General features: G+C 42.9%; 1 protein-coding gene across 1 annotated transcript; it reads left to right on the plus strand.

Moving 5' to 3' along the window:
- Positions 1-7,131: 7,131 nt before the first annotated feature.
- On the plus strand, positions 7,132-11,402 carry neff1 (neuronal intermediate filament family member 1; the record flags this gene model as incomplete). The annotated part of the gene is given in 6 exon segments (XM_079161955.1): positions 7,132-7,298; positions 7,300-7,339; positions 7,341-8,141; positions 9,657-9,974; positions 10,376-10,500; positions 11,057-11,402. Coding segments are annotated over 6 exon segments (1,797 nt in total).
- Positions 11,403-18,189: the final 6,787 nt, after the last annotated feature.

The following is an 18,189-nucleotide window of genomic DNA, read 5'->3' on the forward strand; positions in this document are numbered from 1 at the left end:
GAAAGGTCAAATGTATGTTTATTGAACAATAACTTTAAAGGAGGGAGTTTTGTGCACTTACTTTTTAAGAATTGGATAATTTGGTCTCTGTCATCTAAAGAAATCACTTTAAATGTGGAGAAGAAAAAAAACAACCTTTGAAAATGAGTCGTGGAGCAGTAATTTGTATTTGCCATTGATATTAAAGGAATAAAACATTTGAAACCCTTGTTTACCTACCTATCACCTTGTCATTGTCTTAATGTGTGGTTCAAGTCACAAAAGCAAAGTAATTGTATTCTGGGAGCAAATTAAGGTTTTAACCAGAGAACCCAACACACCAGTTTCTCTTACAATGAATAATCTTCATGGAGAGGTTGAATAGACGGTAATGAGGAGGAGGTTTGATCCTCGCCAGCCATCCAGTGTTTTTCAGAGTAATCTACGGGCCAAATCCCAGGTTTGTGTGATCACAGCCATCTGTCTGCTGCTCAATAACCAACACACACAGCCAGAAAAAGAGAGCAAAGAGGGGGATGAGCATCTTGAAAAGCACCCCGCATCCCTTCTGGAGCTGTCTGGCTACTGGGGTGGAGGAGAGCCAGAGGAAAAGGCCTTTTTTCTCCCATCGTGGGGAGTCCTAGTTCATTGTTAGCTCCATTACCATTTCTATCTACTCTAGGTCATTACAAGCAAAAGGATTTGCAATTTCATGTTGTATAAATCATTATTAAACAGCATTATAGTCAAGTGTCATATCAGATGTCCATAATTTCATCTCTACTCCTAACGGGTCATAAATTAGCAAACTGACATTAGATTAATTGTTTATTTCAATTAGTTTAGCGTCTAATGATTGCAAAGATTTTCATTCAAATCTGTTAACACAACCTTTTAGTATACATGAATAGAAAAGCAAATTAACCAAATATCTGTAATTATTTGTATCAATAAAATACAAACACCTAGTTTTCTGTTAGGACGTTCCATATCAGTACACAAATAAACCGTCAAGCAGTTGAAAGATATCTACAAATATCAGATAATGATATATCCTATAATATTAACCATTGTTGAAAGCAGAGCTGTGTGTCTCCGCTGTATTCCTGTAGACAGTGTGGTGTGGAGGTCAAGACAGTGAGTCCACTATGTGGTGGGGGATGTGCAGCAGGGTCAGGATGTTCAAGGAGAGTTCTCTATGTCTATCTATCCGTCTATCTATCTATCTATCTATCTATCTATCTATCTATCTATCTATCTATCTAGCACTCTTAGTGTTGGTATATTATAATCCTTCCGTCCCACTGTAAAGCACTTTTGGCGTCCACCAAAAGACACACTTTACCTTTAATCTGCACATGAAACACGAGACAGACACCGCAATGCAGCTTAGCCCGAGCCAAGCAGACCACGCTCCTGCTGAGTGTATTATTGCCATGGCCTACCTGCTGGTGTGTGTATAGAAATGTTGACAGTAGCAGAGTTGTGTAAGGAGGTGTGTTTATTCGTGTCAGGGTCACAGGCCTACTGACCCACCTCTCGTCAGATTAGTCAAATCCAGCAGTTTATCGGGGACCTGCACACCCACCTTTCTTTGACCTTCGCCTTCGGAGTGCCCTGACCTATCTTGTGCACTCACACTTACGAACAAGCACACATGCAAACGTGCATTTAGACACGTAGTGCAGGGAACACACCCGCATAACGCGCACACACACCAAGGCATCACAATCAAACAGAAAATGTGATACGTAGCGATATAATCCCTTATGAGCTTCAACTCACCAGTGGAGAGCACATGACTGCCTCCACCCCCTTAGTTCTCTCTCTCTCCACACTGATGGTTTTTAGTAGTGATGCTAATCACTACATGATATTTAATGCTCAGTTTGTGTTTACACAAATACACGTTTTACTTTTTTAAACATTTGATCCTGTTTTGTTGTTTACTTTGACATGTGTTTACCTTATATTTATTGTTCATTTTCACGGAAAAGCACAGGTGGAACCAGTCACATTTATATTGACTACATTCCATTTAGGTTAGCCAGTACCTGGGTTTTGGTATGTACATGTTGAGTACATCACAGACTCTCAGCCGCTACCCTGAGCCTAGAGACACAGTAGGGGAAAACGGTTTGCTCCATTTCATTGTTTTGTACGCTGTGAATGGCTAACAGCTAACAGCTAACAGAACTACCAGTACACACACTGGTTTATTGTTTTGGATGTTGTGTTTGGCTAACAGCTAACTGAACTACCAGTACACACACTGGTTTATTGTTTTGGATGTTGTGTTTGGCTAACAGCTAACTGAACTACCAGTACACACACTGGTTTATTGTTTTGGATGTTGTGTTTGGCTAACAGCTAACAGCTAACTGAACTACCAGTACACACACTGGTTTATTGTTTTGGATGTTGTGTTTGGCTAACAGCTAACAGCTAACAGCTAACTGAACTACCAGTACACACACTGGTTTATTGTTTTGGATGTTGTGTTTGGCTAACAACTAACAGCTAACTGAACTACCAGTACACACACTGGTTTATTGTTTTGGATGTTGTGTTTGGCTAACAGCTAACAGCTAACAGCTAACTGAACTACCAGTACACACACTGGTTTATTGTTTTGGATGTTGTGTTTGGCTAACAGCTAACAGCTAACTGAACTATCAGTACATGCACTACTGAGTACATCACCGTTGCACCGCTGCTATGCATACAGAAATCTTACTTTTATTTTTGGCAAGATTGTATGAAATGTCTTAATTCGAGACAATTGCTTGCTTACATCGCCGCTTGTTTTAGAGTTTGAATTAAGTGTGTTTTACAGCGACTTACAACCCTTTAGTGTCTAGTCGGGGGTTAGCCAATTGCGGGTTCTATTCATTCAATCGCACAATACAGTCGACTGAGTGCAACTTTCTGGTTGTAGCTGTACCTGCACTTTTAGTCAAAATGTCTGCTGTGGAAAAATATTTTGAAGGTGGTCCACAGTGTCTCTCTGGAAACTGATTTAAAAAGATCAATGAGCAGTAGATGACACATATCACGTTACATATCCAAAGTGAAGGCATTTATCTGAGCTTTAGTGGATTTCATCCCCTCAGTAGAAATCCTGCAGTAGCCGCATACAAGTAGCTGACTGACAACCGCCTTACATGATCATCCTCCATCACAGCTGGCAGCTCAGATCAAGAGATAGATATTTGAGTGTGTGTTTGTGTGTGCTCTGCATGTGTGTGTGTGTGTGTGTGTGTGTGTGTGTGTGTGTGTGTGTGTGTGTGTGTGTGTGTGTGTGTGTGTGTATATGCAAACAGATGGAGAAGATCGTCTGCATGCTGGTTGAAAAGAGGCATCCCGGGGGACCTGAGTGAAGAGACGAGACAAGATCAGTGCATCCAAGACAGAACAAAAGCGAGGGGGCTGAGTGGCCTGTACGTGACACGTAGTAAAGCTCTTCACAGAAACCCTCGCTCGGCGAGTAACACCTGGTATATATCAAAGCACCAAAGGGAGATAAGTTTCAAAGGAGCAGGGCTGCTGGAGAGGGTTTCGTGTCGGGACGATCTGGGAATTTCTGAGTCATTAGATGCCATTATATATGTAAAGAAAACAATGCCACTCAAGGATTAGCCATTAAGATATACAGCACAATAGTTCCCCTGCAGCACTGAATGCAATAAATCAAACTAAATGCACAGAGGTGGACCACACTAACTGAGCCACATTCAAAGATAGTGGTGTTTTCTTCAGACTCATTCTGAATGTTGGGCTGCAGTTGAACAGCTGAAGTGTACTGCCATGTGGAGCAGTGTTTACAAGTCTATTAGCTGAAAACCACAGTGAGGATAGTGTGGCCGTGCTGGCAGCAGCAGCGGCTGGGACAGCAGAAGGAGAAAGGTTAGAGTAGCAGGCTGGTGAAGGGAGGGTAACTGTGTTTGAATCCCACCGGGTGGACATGGTAAATAAATCATATTCTTTCCCCACCCTCAGCACATGGTATAACAACATGCAGAGTGAGGGACTTAATATGTCTTTCACTCCCTGCCAATACATTATATTTATAGATTTTCAAAGGTGTAAGATCTGGCCAAACAAATAGGGGGACGTTTTTCAACTCACCTACTAGGTCCATACAATCTAAATTTACTGTCATTATTTACACAAAAAAAAAAAAAACAATTGTTAACTAACAACAGAACAAGAGTACTCTGAGAGCCGATCAAAATCATCTTATAATCACGAGTGGCGTCGGCCTACAGTTTTCGTTGGTCTTTTGTGTGTTTACTGTGAGACTAATTTGGGGCTGTATTTTTTGTTTATTGAATTAAATCCAAAAAGGCAGAGACAAGAAAACCACTATTCATTTCGTCCTCCCCGCCACCAGGATTGTACTTCGTCTGGAGGAAGGGGGGCAGCTCCCGAGATGGACCTTCAGTAGTAACTTCAATTGACCCTTCGTGAAGCCCTGACCTCTTCTGCTACTCCGTCAGGCTGGCAAAGCGTCCACGGACTGTCACTGACAAAAAAAATAAAATTTGATTTCAGAGAGTAGCAGACAGAAAGGTTTAAGAATATGCATTGCATTTGCACAACAAAAGGGCCTTAGATCTGACTGAAATGAATGGAATGCAGCCAACATTTGTTAGCTTTTCTTACATGTCAATATGTCTGCTGTTTATAAAAAAAGGTTTACTACCTTACATTGCTCTACGTGTATTTGTATTTTTTCTCTTTACTTTAAGAGGATACATATATATTAGAGGTTGTTTTTCTTTCACTTGTTCCACCATTTGCCATTTCCACCATCCCTGAGAGCTTCATGTCTGTTTCCGCTGGAAGAACAGCGCCCTCTTCCTGTTTATTGTTGTAAAACACCACAGCATATTTCATGTGAAATCCACCCAGTGGCACTGTCTGCATGCAAAAGGCAGTGTAGGGTCTGCTCAAGGCTGCTAACTGTGGTCTTGTTTATTTAAAGTCATTGCACTGTTTTCTCAGTATTCATGTGGTAGTTTATCGATGCAAAAACACTGCTCATGAGTAATACACACCCACACAACATATGCTCTCATTTCTCAGTCTTGAATATCTGCAGTGGTGCTCTAGATGAAAACTGTCCAGGTGAATGACCTTAGTGGCTGACCAATACCAAGACCAAGTTTATTATAGACCTGCAGGCCACTGCTTGTAGACTTAAATGCATGATGTCTAAATTATATGCACCGTCATTCAAAAGAGTCAAAGAGAGGTGTTTATTTAGCCTACCCTCATTGATATAAACCTGCCTGTAAAACACAATACAGTTCAACAGCACCACAAACTACATCCTCTAATATGAGTTGAATCAATGCATCTCTAAAACAAATCTAAAAACAAAAGCTGAACATAATAACCTTCATGGAGATCTATTGCAGGACTGTTGTGTTGGACTGCATTAGATGGAGAACCTTTTAAACTGGCTGCTGCGTCTGTATGTTGAAGGCAATGATCTCAGTATGACGAAGTTATAACATAGACGTGGTACCCTGTAATAAGAGTGAGGATGTGACTCTTTACACGTGCTCTGCATCAGCCCATGTCTGCTGCACAGGTGAAGCCCCACACTGATGCTTGAGCACCCTCTAGTGGTTAATATATGTAAGTAGAAAGAAAACGACTCCTTCCAATGTCATCTATTTAAAACGTTGACATTGTTTACATTGCTTACCGAGTTCCAAATCCAATACATAAAAGACTAAAATAATATATTATATTGACATGATTCCAGTTTTCAAGAGATTGGACCACATTAACATGACATGAAGAACGAGTATGTGTTTAAAAACATGGTTTCAAGACTGACTCTAGTGTTAATGGATACGTTTTTGCTGCACAATACTTTCTCCTACTGTGTTGATGTAAAGCCAAATAAAGCAGTTGACTTCTGGTATCAAGAAAACAGTATATTATTTGCAGTGAAAATAACTATTTTCCACTAAAAAAAGCATTATTGTTGAGGTGTTTTTTTACTTAGCTCTCTCTTCTTTCCCATTGTAACAGTAGCATCAACAGAAATGGCCCGAGGAGATTTAGGATGACTTGGCAGTGGCTGTGCTGTTGCACATTTTTATTGTTTTGGGCTGTTCCCCAGACTGGCGGTGTGAACAGGGGCACTAGAGGCGCCGTGTGCGGTGTTTGGAGGTGGCGAGGCTGCAGTCTTGTGGGTGGGGGGTGGGGGTACTCTCCATTGCATGGGCGTGGTCCTTCTCCTGCCTGGATCAGGACCAAGGCCAGCGACAGCTCTGCGCAGTACTTAAAACACTACACCAACAGTGATACTCTTTATCGGGACAAATGTACAAATCATATTTGGATATAATGTTTACTCAATAAGGGATCAACTTCTGTCCACCTTAGGTTATCTGGGAAATCTGCTTTGCGCATCTTGAGGGAACATGAATAGTTAAAGTCATCCAAGTTATAGAGATAAAAATGCTGATTGTTGGTGCTTGTGATGACGTATAGCGAGGACTGTAGTGTTATATGTGTGAACAAAATCATAACTTAATATTGTTCTCATTTATATAATGACGTGTCTTGTTGTGATAGAGTATGGCGATGACCGACAGGAGGTCACAGTTACATCTAATTTACAATCTACCAATCCACCACGTTCCAGCGCTGCAGAGGAGACTGCGATGATGTGGGAATGCAACAACCAGGCCACTATAATGAGTCTCATCCCGTATTCCGATATTGCGGTGGTGGTTTGGGGTGGATGAGGGCGGCTGGATGAAGACTGCAGCACCAAAAACAAACTCTGGCGCACAGCTCATGCATCGATCCCATTTGCCATTCTGCTGGGACAGCAAAGAAAAACTGCAATGACAGTGGACAGTGTGGTCTAAGGTAACATGAGATAGTCCAGTGGGATGATACATGTACTGGGAAAATGAGATTAAACGTGATTCTATTATAATGTGATTGTATTTGAATGTCATTAAATCAGAACATGAAAGGAAAGGGCGAGTTAATAACTAAATGAAAGTGAAGTTCAGTAAGCTCTCGGGTCAAACCGCCTACAATGAAGCCCCTTGTACAAAACGTGTTCCTATAGTTGCTGTGTGTTCATGCCTGAGCCACAAGGCAGAAACGAGGAGCTGCATGAGTGAATTCGTGTCTCCCCAGAGGGTGGAGGCTTTCTGCAAAAGCTTGCAGGTTTCCCCTCATCTTCTGTTGTCACTGCGTCAAATGATGCGCCGGCGCCTTCGCTATAAAAGCACCTGTCCGGGCCAGACATCACTCGCATCTCACTTGGTCTCTCGCTCCCACACACTCACCCTCACGCACTCCTGAACTCCACCCTCACTCACTCTCTATCTCTCTCCCGTACAGAACAGTGGGACCGGACACCAAAAGGAAACATGAGTTACTCCAGCGACATTTACAGCAGCAGCTCCTATCGGAAGATCTTCGGAGATGCCCCCCGATCCGGCCGCGTGGGTCTGGGCAGCAGCAGCAGCCCGTCCCGCCCGCACTCTGCGGGATACCGCAGCAGCCACCGCGCCACCTATGGTTCCTCTCCCGGGATGTCCTCCACCAACTACCGCAGGACAGCGTCTTCTGGCCGCGTCTTCTCCTCCATGCCGGACTCTGCGATGGACCTAACCCAGTCCACCGCGGTCACCAACGAGCTCAAGATCATCCGCACCAACGAGAAGGAGCAGCTGCAGGGCCTCAACGACCGCTTCGTGTCCTTCATTGAGAAAGTGCACAACCTGGAGCAGCAGAACAAAGTCCTGGAGGCAGAGGTCACGATGCTGCGGCAGCGCAACAACGAGCCCTCCCGCCTGCACGAGCTGTACGAGCAGGAGATCCGCGAGCTGCGGGCGCGCGTGGAGGAGCTGACGCACGAGAGGAGCCAGATGCACCTGGACTGCGTGCAGATGAATGACACGCTGGAGCACGTGAGGGAGAAGCTGGATGAGGAGACCAAGCTGCGCGAGGAGGCGGAGAACACCCTGAAGTGCTACCGGAAGGACGTGGACGACGCCACCATGTCGCGCCTGGAGTTGGAGAAGAAAGTGGAGTCGCTGCTGGACGAGATCGCCTTCCTCAGGAAAGTTCACGAGGAAGAGCTGCTGGAGATGCAAGCGTCTCTGCAGGCCACTCAGGTAGCTACACCTCCCACTGTGTGCTAGTGACCTGTAGGTCCAAACACAACGAGACGTGGTACCCAGGGCCACTTGTCAGATATAGTTTTCAATGTCACAGTGCTAACAAATACTCCTCACTCCTTATGGCCTTCAACTTTGATAATATGAAAGTTAACATCCACACATGTTTGACATAAGCGAATGTAATATTGTTACATGGAACTGTGGCTTGTGGACTAACTTTACAGTGACCGTATCAAACTTGATGTGAGGTTATTACCCGTGCTCCCTAATGACTTCAATAGACTTTATCATCAACCATACAATTATTGATTTGAAAGAAATGACCTATACACAGGTAATACTACTTAGTCAAGTGCACAGGTCCACTACAACTGTTGTAGGCCTATATATTATATTGTTTATATATTAGGCAGTTTCCCACAGTCTTACAGGAATTAAATTACCTGTTTGTTTTCTGTGTGCACGACAAACTGCGTCCTCCTCAAACTAAACATTGCGCACTTGATAATTGATGGCACTGCAGTTCCGTTTCAGCCCCACGCGCTGTCCTTCCCTCCTCCTCTCCTCATATGGGTTTCTTGAGCGTCCCTGCAGCGTCCCGCGCGCGCTGTCACGCCCCTACTCAAACTTTATGATGTTCTGACTTGTAAAGAGTAGGTGCCGGTCGTCGATGCCGGTTTGCGGGCTGCAAAGTATGCCGTAAATCTGAATTATCTGTGGGAACATTAGGCGAGTATCATGCTGCAGTGGTGCCACTTCAAATATAAATACTCTAAGCGCAGCGAGGTCATTATAAACGTTACGCTATTAGTCCAGCTGGCGTTTCGTTTGGGGTTATTGGCGATATTTTCATAAAAGAAGGCGAGGGAAGGGGGGCAGAGGGGCGAGGGAGGGAGAAAATGCGGAGAAATAGCGCATAATCCAGGGGTGTGGTCGTCCCAAAGGGGGCAACTGGGAGGACAAACCCCTCAACTGCACTGGCAAGCAGTTATTTGCATAGTTTACAAGCTAAACTGTTTTTAACAGCAGCGCGACAGTGAAAATAATGTCACTGTTTGACAAAAAGTTTTGGTATGTGAGGTATATGATAGGAGGGCAGCAGCAACTATCACTGCTTTGAGCAGAAATCAATGTATTGAATGTGCAGTCAGTAACTGTTATATCATCCAGTGGAGTTATGGTTGCTGGGTAGATTTCTCCAGGGTTTCTCCACTTCCCTGCAGGGAATATAATTGCCATGTAAGCCATTGACAGCACAGCTCACATGGCAGCAGAGAAGTCTGAGTCAGCAGTCGATTCATCAGTCCTGCAGCAGCGCGGCAACACATTATACATACATGTCACCAGAAGAGATGCAGTGCATCTATAGAGGAGTGTGCATCAAACACAGCTGTAACAGAACATGTAATCTATCTATAGGCAGTTTGTACTTTATTACATAACATTACATCACATTTAGGCATTACATTATGAGTACTTGTGTTAAAAAAAAAACTCTCCTACATCCAGGTGTCAGTGGAGATGGACATGAGCAAACCGGACCTGACTGCCGCCCTGAAGGACATCCGGGTTCAGTATGAGAGCCTGTCGGCCAGGAACCAGGCCCAGGCAGAAGACTGGTACCGCTCCAAGTTTGTTAGCGTGACCGAGGCCGCCGCCCGCAACCAGGACGCCGTCAAGCACTCAAAGGAGGAACTGAGCGAGTACCGCAGGCAGGTGCAGGCCCGCACCCTGGAGATCGAGGCCCTCAGGAGCCATAACGAGGCCCTGGAGAGGCAGGTTGCCGAGATGGAGGATCGACACAACAATGAAATGGGAGATATGCAGGTACGGCAATGACCCATTTTAGTGTGTGTTACGATTTGATTAACCTTTAATTAGGCAGGTATAGGGAGACGTTTGCTAAATGGAGACCTGCATGGCCGAGATGGCAGCATAAATGTTAATTAGCAATGGGGTCATTTTTCACAGAACTAACAATAGTCTTGAATTCTGCCAGAGATATCAGACTCATGCATTTAAGTCTCCAGGACACAGTGGACCCTGATGAAGGACACAGCCGGGTTATGTGTCTTTTATGAATCACTTTAATATTCAAAATGAACGCACTCCTTATTCAGTGCGACAAGACAACAGTGAAAATCTCTACATTCAATTTTCAATCTACCTCTATTCACGAGAGCATGAATTATTAGTATGTCGTAATATGATTTTGTGTGTGTGTGTAGGATACCATTCAGCAGCTGGAGAATGCTCTGCGCAGCACCAAAGGAGAAATGTCCCGTCACCTGCGTGAATACCAGGACCTGCTGAACGTCAAGATGGCGCTGGACATTGAGATCGCTGCCTACAGGTGGGCTTCACTACAAACACAACCATAATCCATTTGGGAGAGTGAACTAACCTGAATTCAAGTGTTAGCTTTTACACTGTGCAACACCTGGTTAACGAGTTTCACTTCCACTCCAGCATTTACTTGAAGCATTTCTTTAGAATTAAACTCTCCTGCAGCGTCTGGTGGCCTGGTTTTTAAGACGCAAAGTGCACAACTGTATAAATACCCCTCTCTCTTTACCCACAATCCCTGTTTATCACAACAGATAACTGAACACAAAATAATACTTTAAATGTGTGGTTTAAAATGCTTGCATTAATAATCTGACAGTCCCTCTCGGCTCTTCTCCCACTGTAATGAGATGATACAAGGTGAAACCTTACAATGATCTCACTCAGCAACTGTGGTAATGTTTTGGGACAAAATACCAAAACAGAGCAGAGTTGTTGCCACTGATACTCCAGTGACATCAGATCCCTCAGCAGAGAAACACTGAGATCATTTTAGTAACGAAACCAGACCGTAGGTGACGTCATCTCTTGTCCCCAATCTGTCTCTCTTTCTGTCTGAGCAGGAAGCTGCTGGAAGGCGAGGAGTGCCGCCTCAGCTCCGTGGGTGGGGCCATGGTCCAGTCGGGCTACCCGGGCTTCTCCTACATGTCAGCCCGCACCTACTCCCTCGGAGCCTACAGGAAGTCTGAGGCCAAGCCTGAGGAGGAGGAGGAGGAGGATGAGGAGGCCGAAGAAGAGGTGGAGGAAGAGGAGGAGGGAGAGGAGAACAAAGATGAGGGAGAGGAGGAAGAGGAGGGAGATGACCAGGAGGAGGGTGAGGGAGAGGAGGAGGAAGAGGAGGAGGAGGAGAAGCAGAAGGAGAAGGAGAAGAAGAAGGAGGGCCCCGCCAGCAAGACCAGCAAGAGCTAAACCGCTAGTGTCAACATTATCTTCATCACAATAGCACATTCCTCATCCTCATTCCAATCACTTATATGGATCTGGTCTCTGTTCACATCATCTCTGTCAAACACAGTTCTGCACACGGTCGGCGTTTTTTCCCCCTCTCTTTAATTCGGAAGTGATTGAGCTTTATTAGGCGGAGCTTTAGAGGGAAATAGATGTATTACAATGACAGAAGAGTTGGAGTCATAAGCACACTCTGCAGAGGTCGTCATTATTTTTACGTCACATTAAAACAGAGGGATGTGCAGAAAGTTAGCATGATGCCACTCATTTTCTTAAGTTTGAACCAGGAGGATTTCTCCTCACGTGAAGCAACAATAAATGTGCCATTAATGATCAATATTTACAATAAGAGCAATCAAAACCTTGAAAGTAACAACTTTTGTCAGCACACAAGAAAAAACGCACAGAGTAACAGCCAGTCCAACTTTTACGGTGCTATTTGATTTTTACATATAAAAGTTGGAGAGTACTGTAAGAGAGATTTTATCATAAACCGAAGCTCCACCAGCTCATTCCTGAATGTCGGCTTGTTACACGTTTAGAGGACAGACTGCTTCTATTGGAGCTGTGAGTCAAACCCCACATTTCCCACTGAAGGTGAATGCTCCCCCTCCCCCCCTCTTTCCATTGCTCTGTAGTTCTGCATCTCATCTCACCATGACAAACGGAAATGTACCACTTACCATTCAAGCCCCTTTCTCATTCTCTTTAATTCACTGCAGTGTCACAGCACGGCAATAATGGAGCTCATAAAAACTGTAAATACAAGTGTGTTGGGAGAGTGGGTGGTGTTGCCAGTTGCTGGAAAGGAGGAGTGCTGAAGCTTCTCCATGAGGGAGTGCATCTTTGGGAATGAAAATGTAGAGTTTAAATTGCCGCTATATATATATCTTTTTTTTTGATTCTTTGATTGATTCATTTGTCAATGAATTTAACGGCCATCACACCTGTCAGAGTTCAACATTGATCTGCAAGATTATTCTTCTTCCCTACATTTCGTTTTAGAGAAAACCAACCCTTTTTTTTAAATTTCTCCTCATACAGATGTATGCTTTTGTTTTGATTTAGCTGGTTAAAGGATTCGAGGTGAAGGTAAGCGTGGCTGTAAGTGTCAGGCAGCTGATGATGACACTGACGGCCCTCAGCTCAGACTGTGAGTGGCAGGTGGGGCAGAAGCCGCAGGAGTTGTGGCCGAATCGGTACAGAGTCGCATGTAAGGGCTACTTTCACCATAACCCCTTCTATCACTCTGAACTGTTTAATTTCACTAGTGTTCATCAGTTCATCCTCTTGGAATTTTCTGTTTGACAAATGAATCAACCAACGGGCATGAATGCATGGCCTGACTCTTCGAGCTTGAATATCTGCTGGATGGGATCGATTTTTTGCTTGTTGTGTGTTCAATTAAAAAACTTGCCTTAATCATGACTGAAAGTTAAAATATAAAGATGTGTTCCCCTCCATCTCACCTGTTTCTTGAGAGTCTGAGAAGTGCTGACACTTTCCAGACCTCCGCTATACAACTGTGACTGTATACATGCTGCTATCTCATGCAGTGATATTCCTCTCAAAGCCAAATAAAGACATTTATTAACCAAACATTCGCTGCATCTCTGCGTCTTTAATGTTGTGAGAAAGAACTGACATTTGTAAAGGAAACTATAGATGATAATAGTCTTTTCCGCTGCTATTTTGTACCTATTTATGCCTGAGTTGACATTCTCTTTTCATATTTATATATGTTCATACCTGCAATGGTGTTAAGCAGCTGGAGTATTTCCCAGCATGCCTTGGCGTGAAAGGCAGTTGACTACAACTCATGGCTCATGGGACCCGATTTCAGTAAAAAATATGATTTATAGTCAGCGACGAGGGACAAATAATCTGAATGAATTAAGAAATGTGGCAGCTTGACTTTCCTTTTTTTCCATTTATCAAGATTATGCACTTCTTTCCCGTTTATCTTCTTTTACAATCCAAATAGTCAAGCTAGCATGAATACTGAAAAGTAGCCCGTGGTTGCGTCTGTCGGTAATCGTCGCCTTGAAGGTTTTATTCTTGCACAACATACCAGGACCTTGAAACTAAAGCATCAAAATGGAATTAATCATTACTATTATAATGTGCACCTGTGCTGTTCCCACTGTGACATGTCAAAAAGGCCTCTCTGGAAAAGGTCGACTGATGTATCAATTACAACTAACCTATTCAGGTCTCGATCAGTTAAAGCTGTCTACTTATTTACGTTTCCTCGCTCAGCAGTACAGCAATAGAAACTGTCTACTTCCAATCCCAATCTGCTGGCCTCCTCAGCCTTCAGGCTGAACTCCACCTGATTGATGGGCGGAGCTGCATAATGTCTGCCGGGTGTCGCGATCAGCTCATCTCAGCTTCTGCCTGCCTGCACACAGAGGTGAAAGATGGGGCTGGCTAAGATGGATGATAGTTGCCTATGCTGGCCCACCAGTGCAGCTGCTCACACACTGTATAGTCCTGTGTGTGTGCGTTTGTGTGTGTGTGTCTGTGGGAGGGAGAATCAGCACAGCGGCAAAAACATTATCAGCACTAACAGACAATCAATAGATCTGTGAGAAAAGCAGGGCGAAAGAAGCAAGGACAAATGTTTTGGGCTGAAGCATTAAATGAAAAGGAACAGGCTTGAGTTTCAGGAAAGGAAAATGCAACGTGATACAACAAAGTAAAGGAACTGCTTGGACGTGCAACAATCAATACGAATTTAGATCACCTTAATACTGCATTAGACATAAGGATCTGTGTATTGAGTTTAACTGCATTTTTGCATCTTTTAGTGTATTTCTATCCTACAGTCGTGGTGCTTTCTTGCTGAGAGTCTCATGAGAAGAGGAGAGTGGAATCTCATCTAACTCTCTGCAAGCTAACTAATAAGCGTGTTTCCCTTCATATCAAACATTTCCTTTAAATGACACATCATTTAAATTAAAGACAGTGCCGTACACAGCTTTGTTATCAGCCTCTAACTATGATGATGAAATACTGCCACAGTTACATTAAAAACATGAATCTTTCATTTGAATTAATCATTTGTCTGTAATTGTAAATCAATGCAGTACATTGTGTAAAAGTCCCTGAGGTGCTGCATGCTGGACTTGGAATGGTTGATGTGTCTTTCAGCCGTGACACAAGGAGAGTTATGACTTGGCATTGACCGGGAGCGTGTCAGAGGGCGGATTTATTAAAAACTCAAGAGTCTGATCACTCCCACACCTCTGTGGGCCCGTGGCCCGCTGCTGACCGGATTGTAGAGCCGTCCTTGATTTGGCCGTGCCGCTGCTGTGTGCGTGCTGAGCGCTGCTGTCAGCAGATTCTGTTGTTGTGGAGGCGCATACATAATTGAACTGGTCACCTCCTCCTCCTCCGCTGCCCTCCCGCGAGACCCTTTGAGATAAAGCAATAAATACTCAACCTCAGCATTTAGCAACCACCCTTCCCTGTTCCTGTGAGTCCACAAGCAAGTAATTCCATTTCCTCTGAGTTAAACACAGAGATACTGGCAAACTCACTTCACTGCGACCATGCCACTGCAAGTGCTGACATCCTGAGTGGACACTTGGTTTGCTTGGTGGTTCTGGGGGTTTCGTAAGCAAATTAAGTGTTTCGAAGCTGTTAGTGAGCACAAATCAGGAATTGACTTTGTTCAAGCTGTAAAAGTTAGCATTTGCCATCGGAGAAAGTTGCATTCTGTCGGCCTTGTATTAGTTTCAAGCTCATTTTCAGTTCACGGTTCACTCCTATCATTGGTTGTCTCTCTCTGTCTTGTCCTTACTCACTGTCTCCCTCCACCCTCCTGTCCCTTTGTCTGTCTGTGTCTCGCTGTCTCCCTCTCTGCCCCTCTCTCTCCCTGTAACTCCACGGCTATATATAGACTTCTGCATTGCAGATGTCCCAGAGCCCTGCAGATCTGGGGGAGCTACTGAAGAGTCCCAGCCCAAAATTCGGGCTGCCTGACATGAGACACACACACACACACACACACACAGAGCAGAAACAGCAGAGTAACTGTGCACTACAGGATGGGGAGAGTTACAGCATGACAGAAGTCTTCACAGTACATGTGCTGCGTGCTGGGTAACACGGCTGAGCAACGTCCGAGGCGTCACACTGCAGCAAGGATGAAGTGCCCCCACAGAATAGAGTCAAAAGCACTGCAGTCATAATCTGTGGGTGGGTGGGTATGTGAGTGTATTCTTGTTGCCAATGCTTCTGAACCAATTCTCCATGTTCTTACATTAGTGTTTTCTGCTGAGTCATGGCTCCATGTTTTCAGAAGCTTTAGAAAGGCTGAATAATGAATAAACACACATTCAATTCACAGTAATCAAATAGTTTGTTTATTGCAATAAATGTATTTTGGACGATGCAAGTCATGCAAAGTGATTGTAATGAATCATTCAGATGTCACTCAGGGACGGATACATATTAAATATTGAGAATAGAATACTGATGAGGAGGGAAAATCAATGGAGCCTTTCAGACATTAATATTGACGTTCAATTAATTACCTGCAACAACATACTTACAGAAATGACAGCAATGGTGACAAACAAATCTTTATTGTTCTCTGGTTAATCACAAAAACAGCATTCAAATTACAGGGTCAATTTAGGAAAAACTCAAAGTGCTTTACAAAAGAAATAGAAAGGCATTAACTTAGACCGAATTGACAGAAAGCCAAGATAAAATAAAAATAAATGTAATATATTTACTATTTAAAAAAGCTTAAACTAAAACAGAAGAGGAAAATGCCTCAAGGAAATACATAGATGAAGTAAGTGAACTGTATATTGACCGCTTTATTAGTCTGTTTAGTTAGTAATCTGTAATTTTGGATGTGTTGAACATCACCTTCAGGTTTATTCCATCTCTTCTCCATGATGCTGCAAAAATCTGCTGAGTCATGATTGCGTGTGAAGCTGTGTTCAAAGGTAATATTAGCAATGCATTTTGTATTGAAAGTCAGGCAGTGGTGCATTGTAATAAAATATGTTCAACAATGGTAATAGTCTCAGATTCTGCTGCCCCCCTCACCCCCAATAAAACAAAATCAACGTGTTCTCTTTCATTGGTGCTCGTTCCAGTAATCCAGCCTGTTAACACCATCATCACTGGCTACTGAGACAGTGAACACCCCACAGTATGATGTCACGTCCTATTGAACTGTTGTATTTGGCCTGCAACGCTCACCCCCCTTTCACTTCTGCTGCAACAGTGGTAGGGCATTAAGTATTTACACATACTGGCTGCTGTCAGGCCATTGAGCTGAGACACACACACACACACACACACACACACACACACACACACACACACACACACACATACACACACACAAACACACACACAAACAATTACAGCGAGCTTTTGCTGCCACTTGGTGTTAAAGGTGAAAATTACAGATCACTAGATGGCTGATCGCCTCAGCTATCTAGTCTTCAGAGAATCTTGACTGGCAAACATTACTACATTGAACAGATAATGCCATAAGCTTGTCAAGTAAATTGTCCCTTGAGATATTAAGATGCTATTTTCTTTCCCTTTTTTTTAATGAAATGGACACAGACTATATTTTTGAAGCCCTGAAGAGAAGGAAGCACTATGGTTGATAAAAGATATTAAAAAAATGTAACTTGCATTGTAGTTGGTGAGGTTAATGGAAAAGTTAAGTTGACAGTGCTATACACTCCGTTATCATATTTACAGCGTGAGTGTAAGTCATAATTTATGAGAAAATGTGTGTATCAAGAGCAACAGAAACATTTCAGAAGGCCTCACTGGACCTGAACATCACCAGGAAGCCACTATTATGTTGTAATGAAGAAATGGCTACACATAGTTATAGCTAATGCTGTGCTGTTTATTTGTATTATCTGCAACTGTAGCACTACCAACACATTACACTGTATTTGTCTTGAATATAGCCCACTCCTCCCATGACATCAGAGAACTCTTATAGCAACGTAGGCAGCGATACCTTCAGAATAAAAGCATGCATTTTCCATTATGCAAACTTGCACACAGCAAGCAAGAATATGATAGATGTTACTTATGTTCCGCTGTATTACAAAATCAAATTGGAAAAACTAAAATGTAGAAGAAGAAAAACCTACAGAAAATAAACTAGTGGGGACAAATATGAATGCCCAGAGATGGACTACCTGACAAATTATGGAAATACTTTTGTTAACTGATTTAAAGTCTTCAGAGTGAAGGCATCAGATTCTACATGGTGTCAAAGACAGTGTTTAACTGTCCACCATTACTCCCTGTCTGATATATATATCTATATATATTTTTTTTCAATTTCAATGTAGTCACTGTAAATACAGTATGTAGACATCTTTACATAGACATACTGTGCATAATCATCCAGTCGATTTATATCCATTCAGTATTTATTTATTTGCACTTTTCTTGTTTATAACTTACAGAACATTTGACTTGTAGATATACATTTTATTTCTTATTTTATTGTTGGTCATTGATGCATTTTAAAATATATATATTCATATAATATTTATATTCACAACTATGTTTTACTATTTGTGTACATAACAGTCTTGCCTATTATTTACCTTTATCGGTTTATTTCTATTTCTCAAAGTACATTGAGAAAATCCTTTTATGTGCACGCATACTTGGCCAATAAAGCTGATTCTTTGCACTACTGTTTAGTTAGTTAATTTAATCTTATTCTATTTCATTGTATATA

This window comes from Pholis gunnellus (assembly GCF_910591455.1).
Source record: "Pholis gunnellus genome assembly, chromosome: 6".
In the NCBI taxonomy this organism is placed as follows: domain Eukaryota; kingdom Metazoa; phylum Chordata; class Actinopteri; order Perciformes; family Pholidae; genus Pholis; species Pholis gunnellus.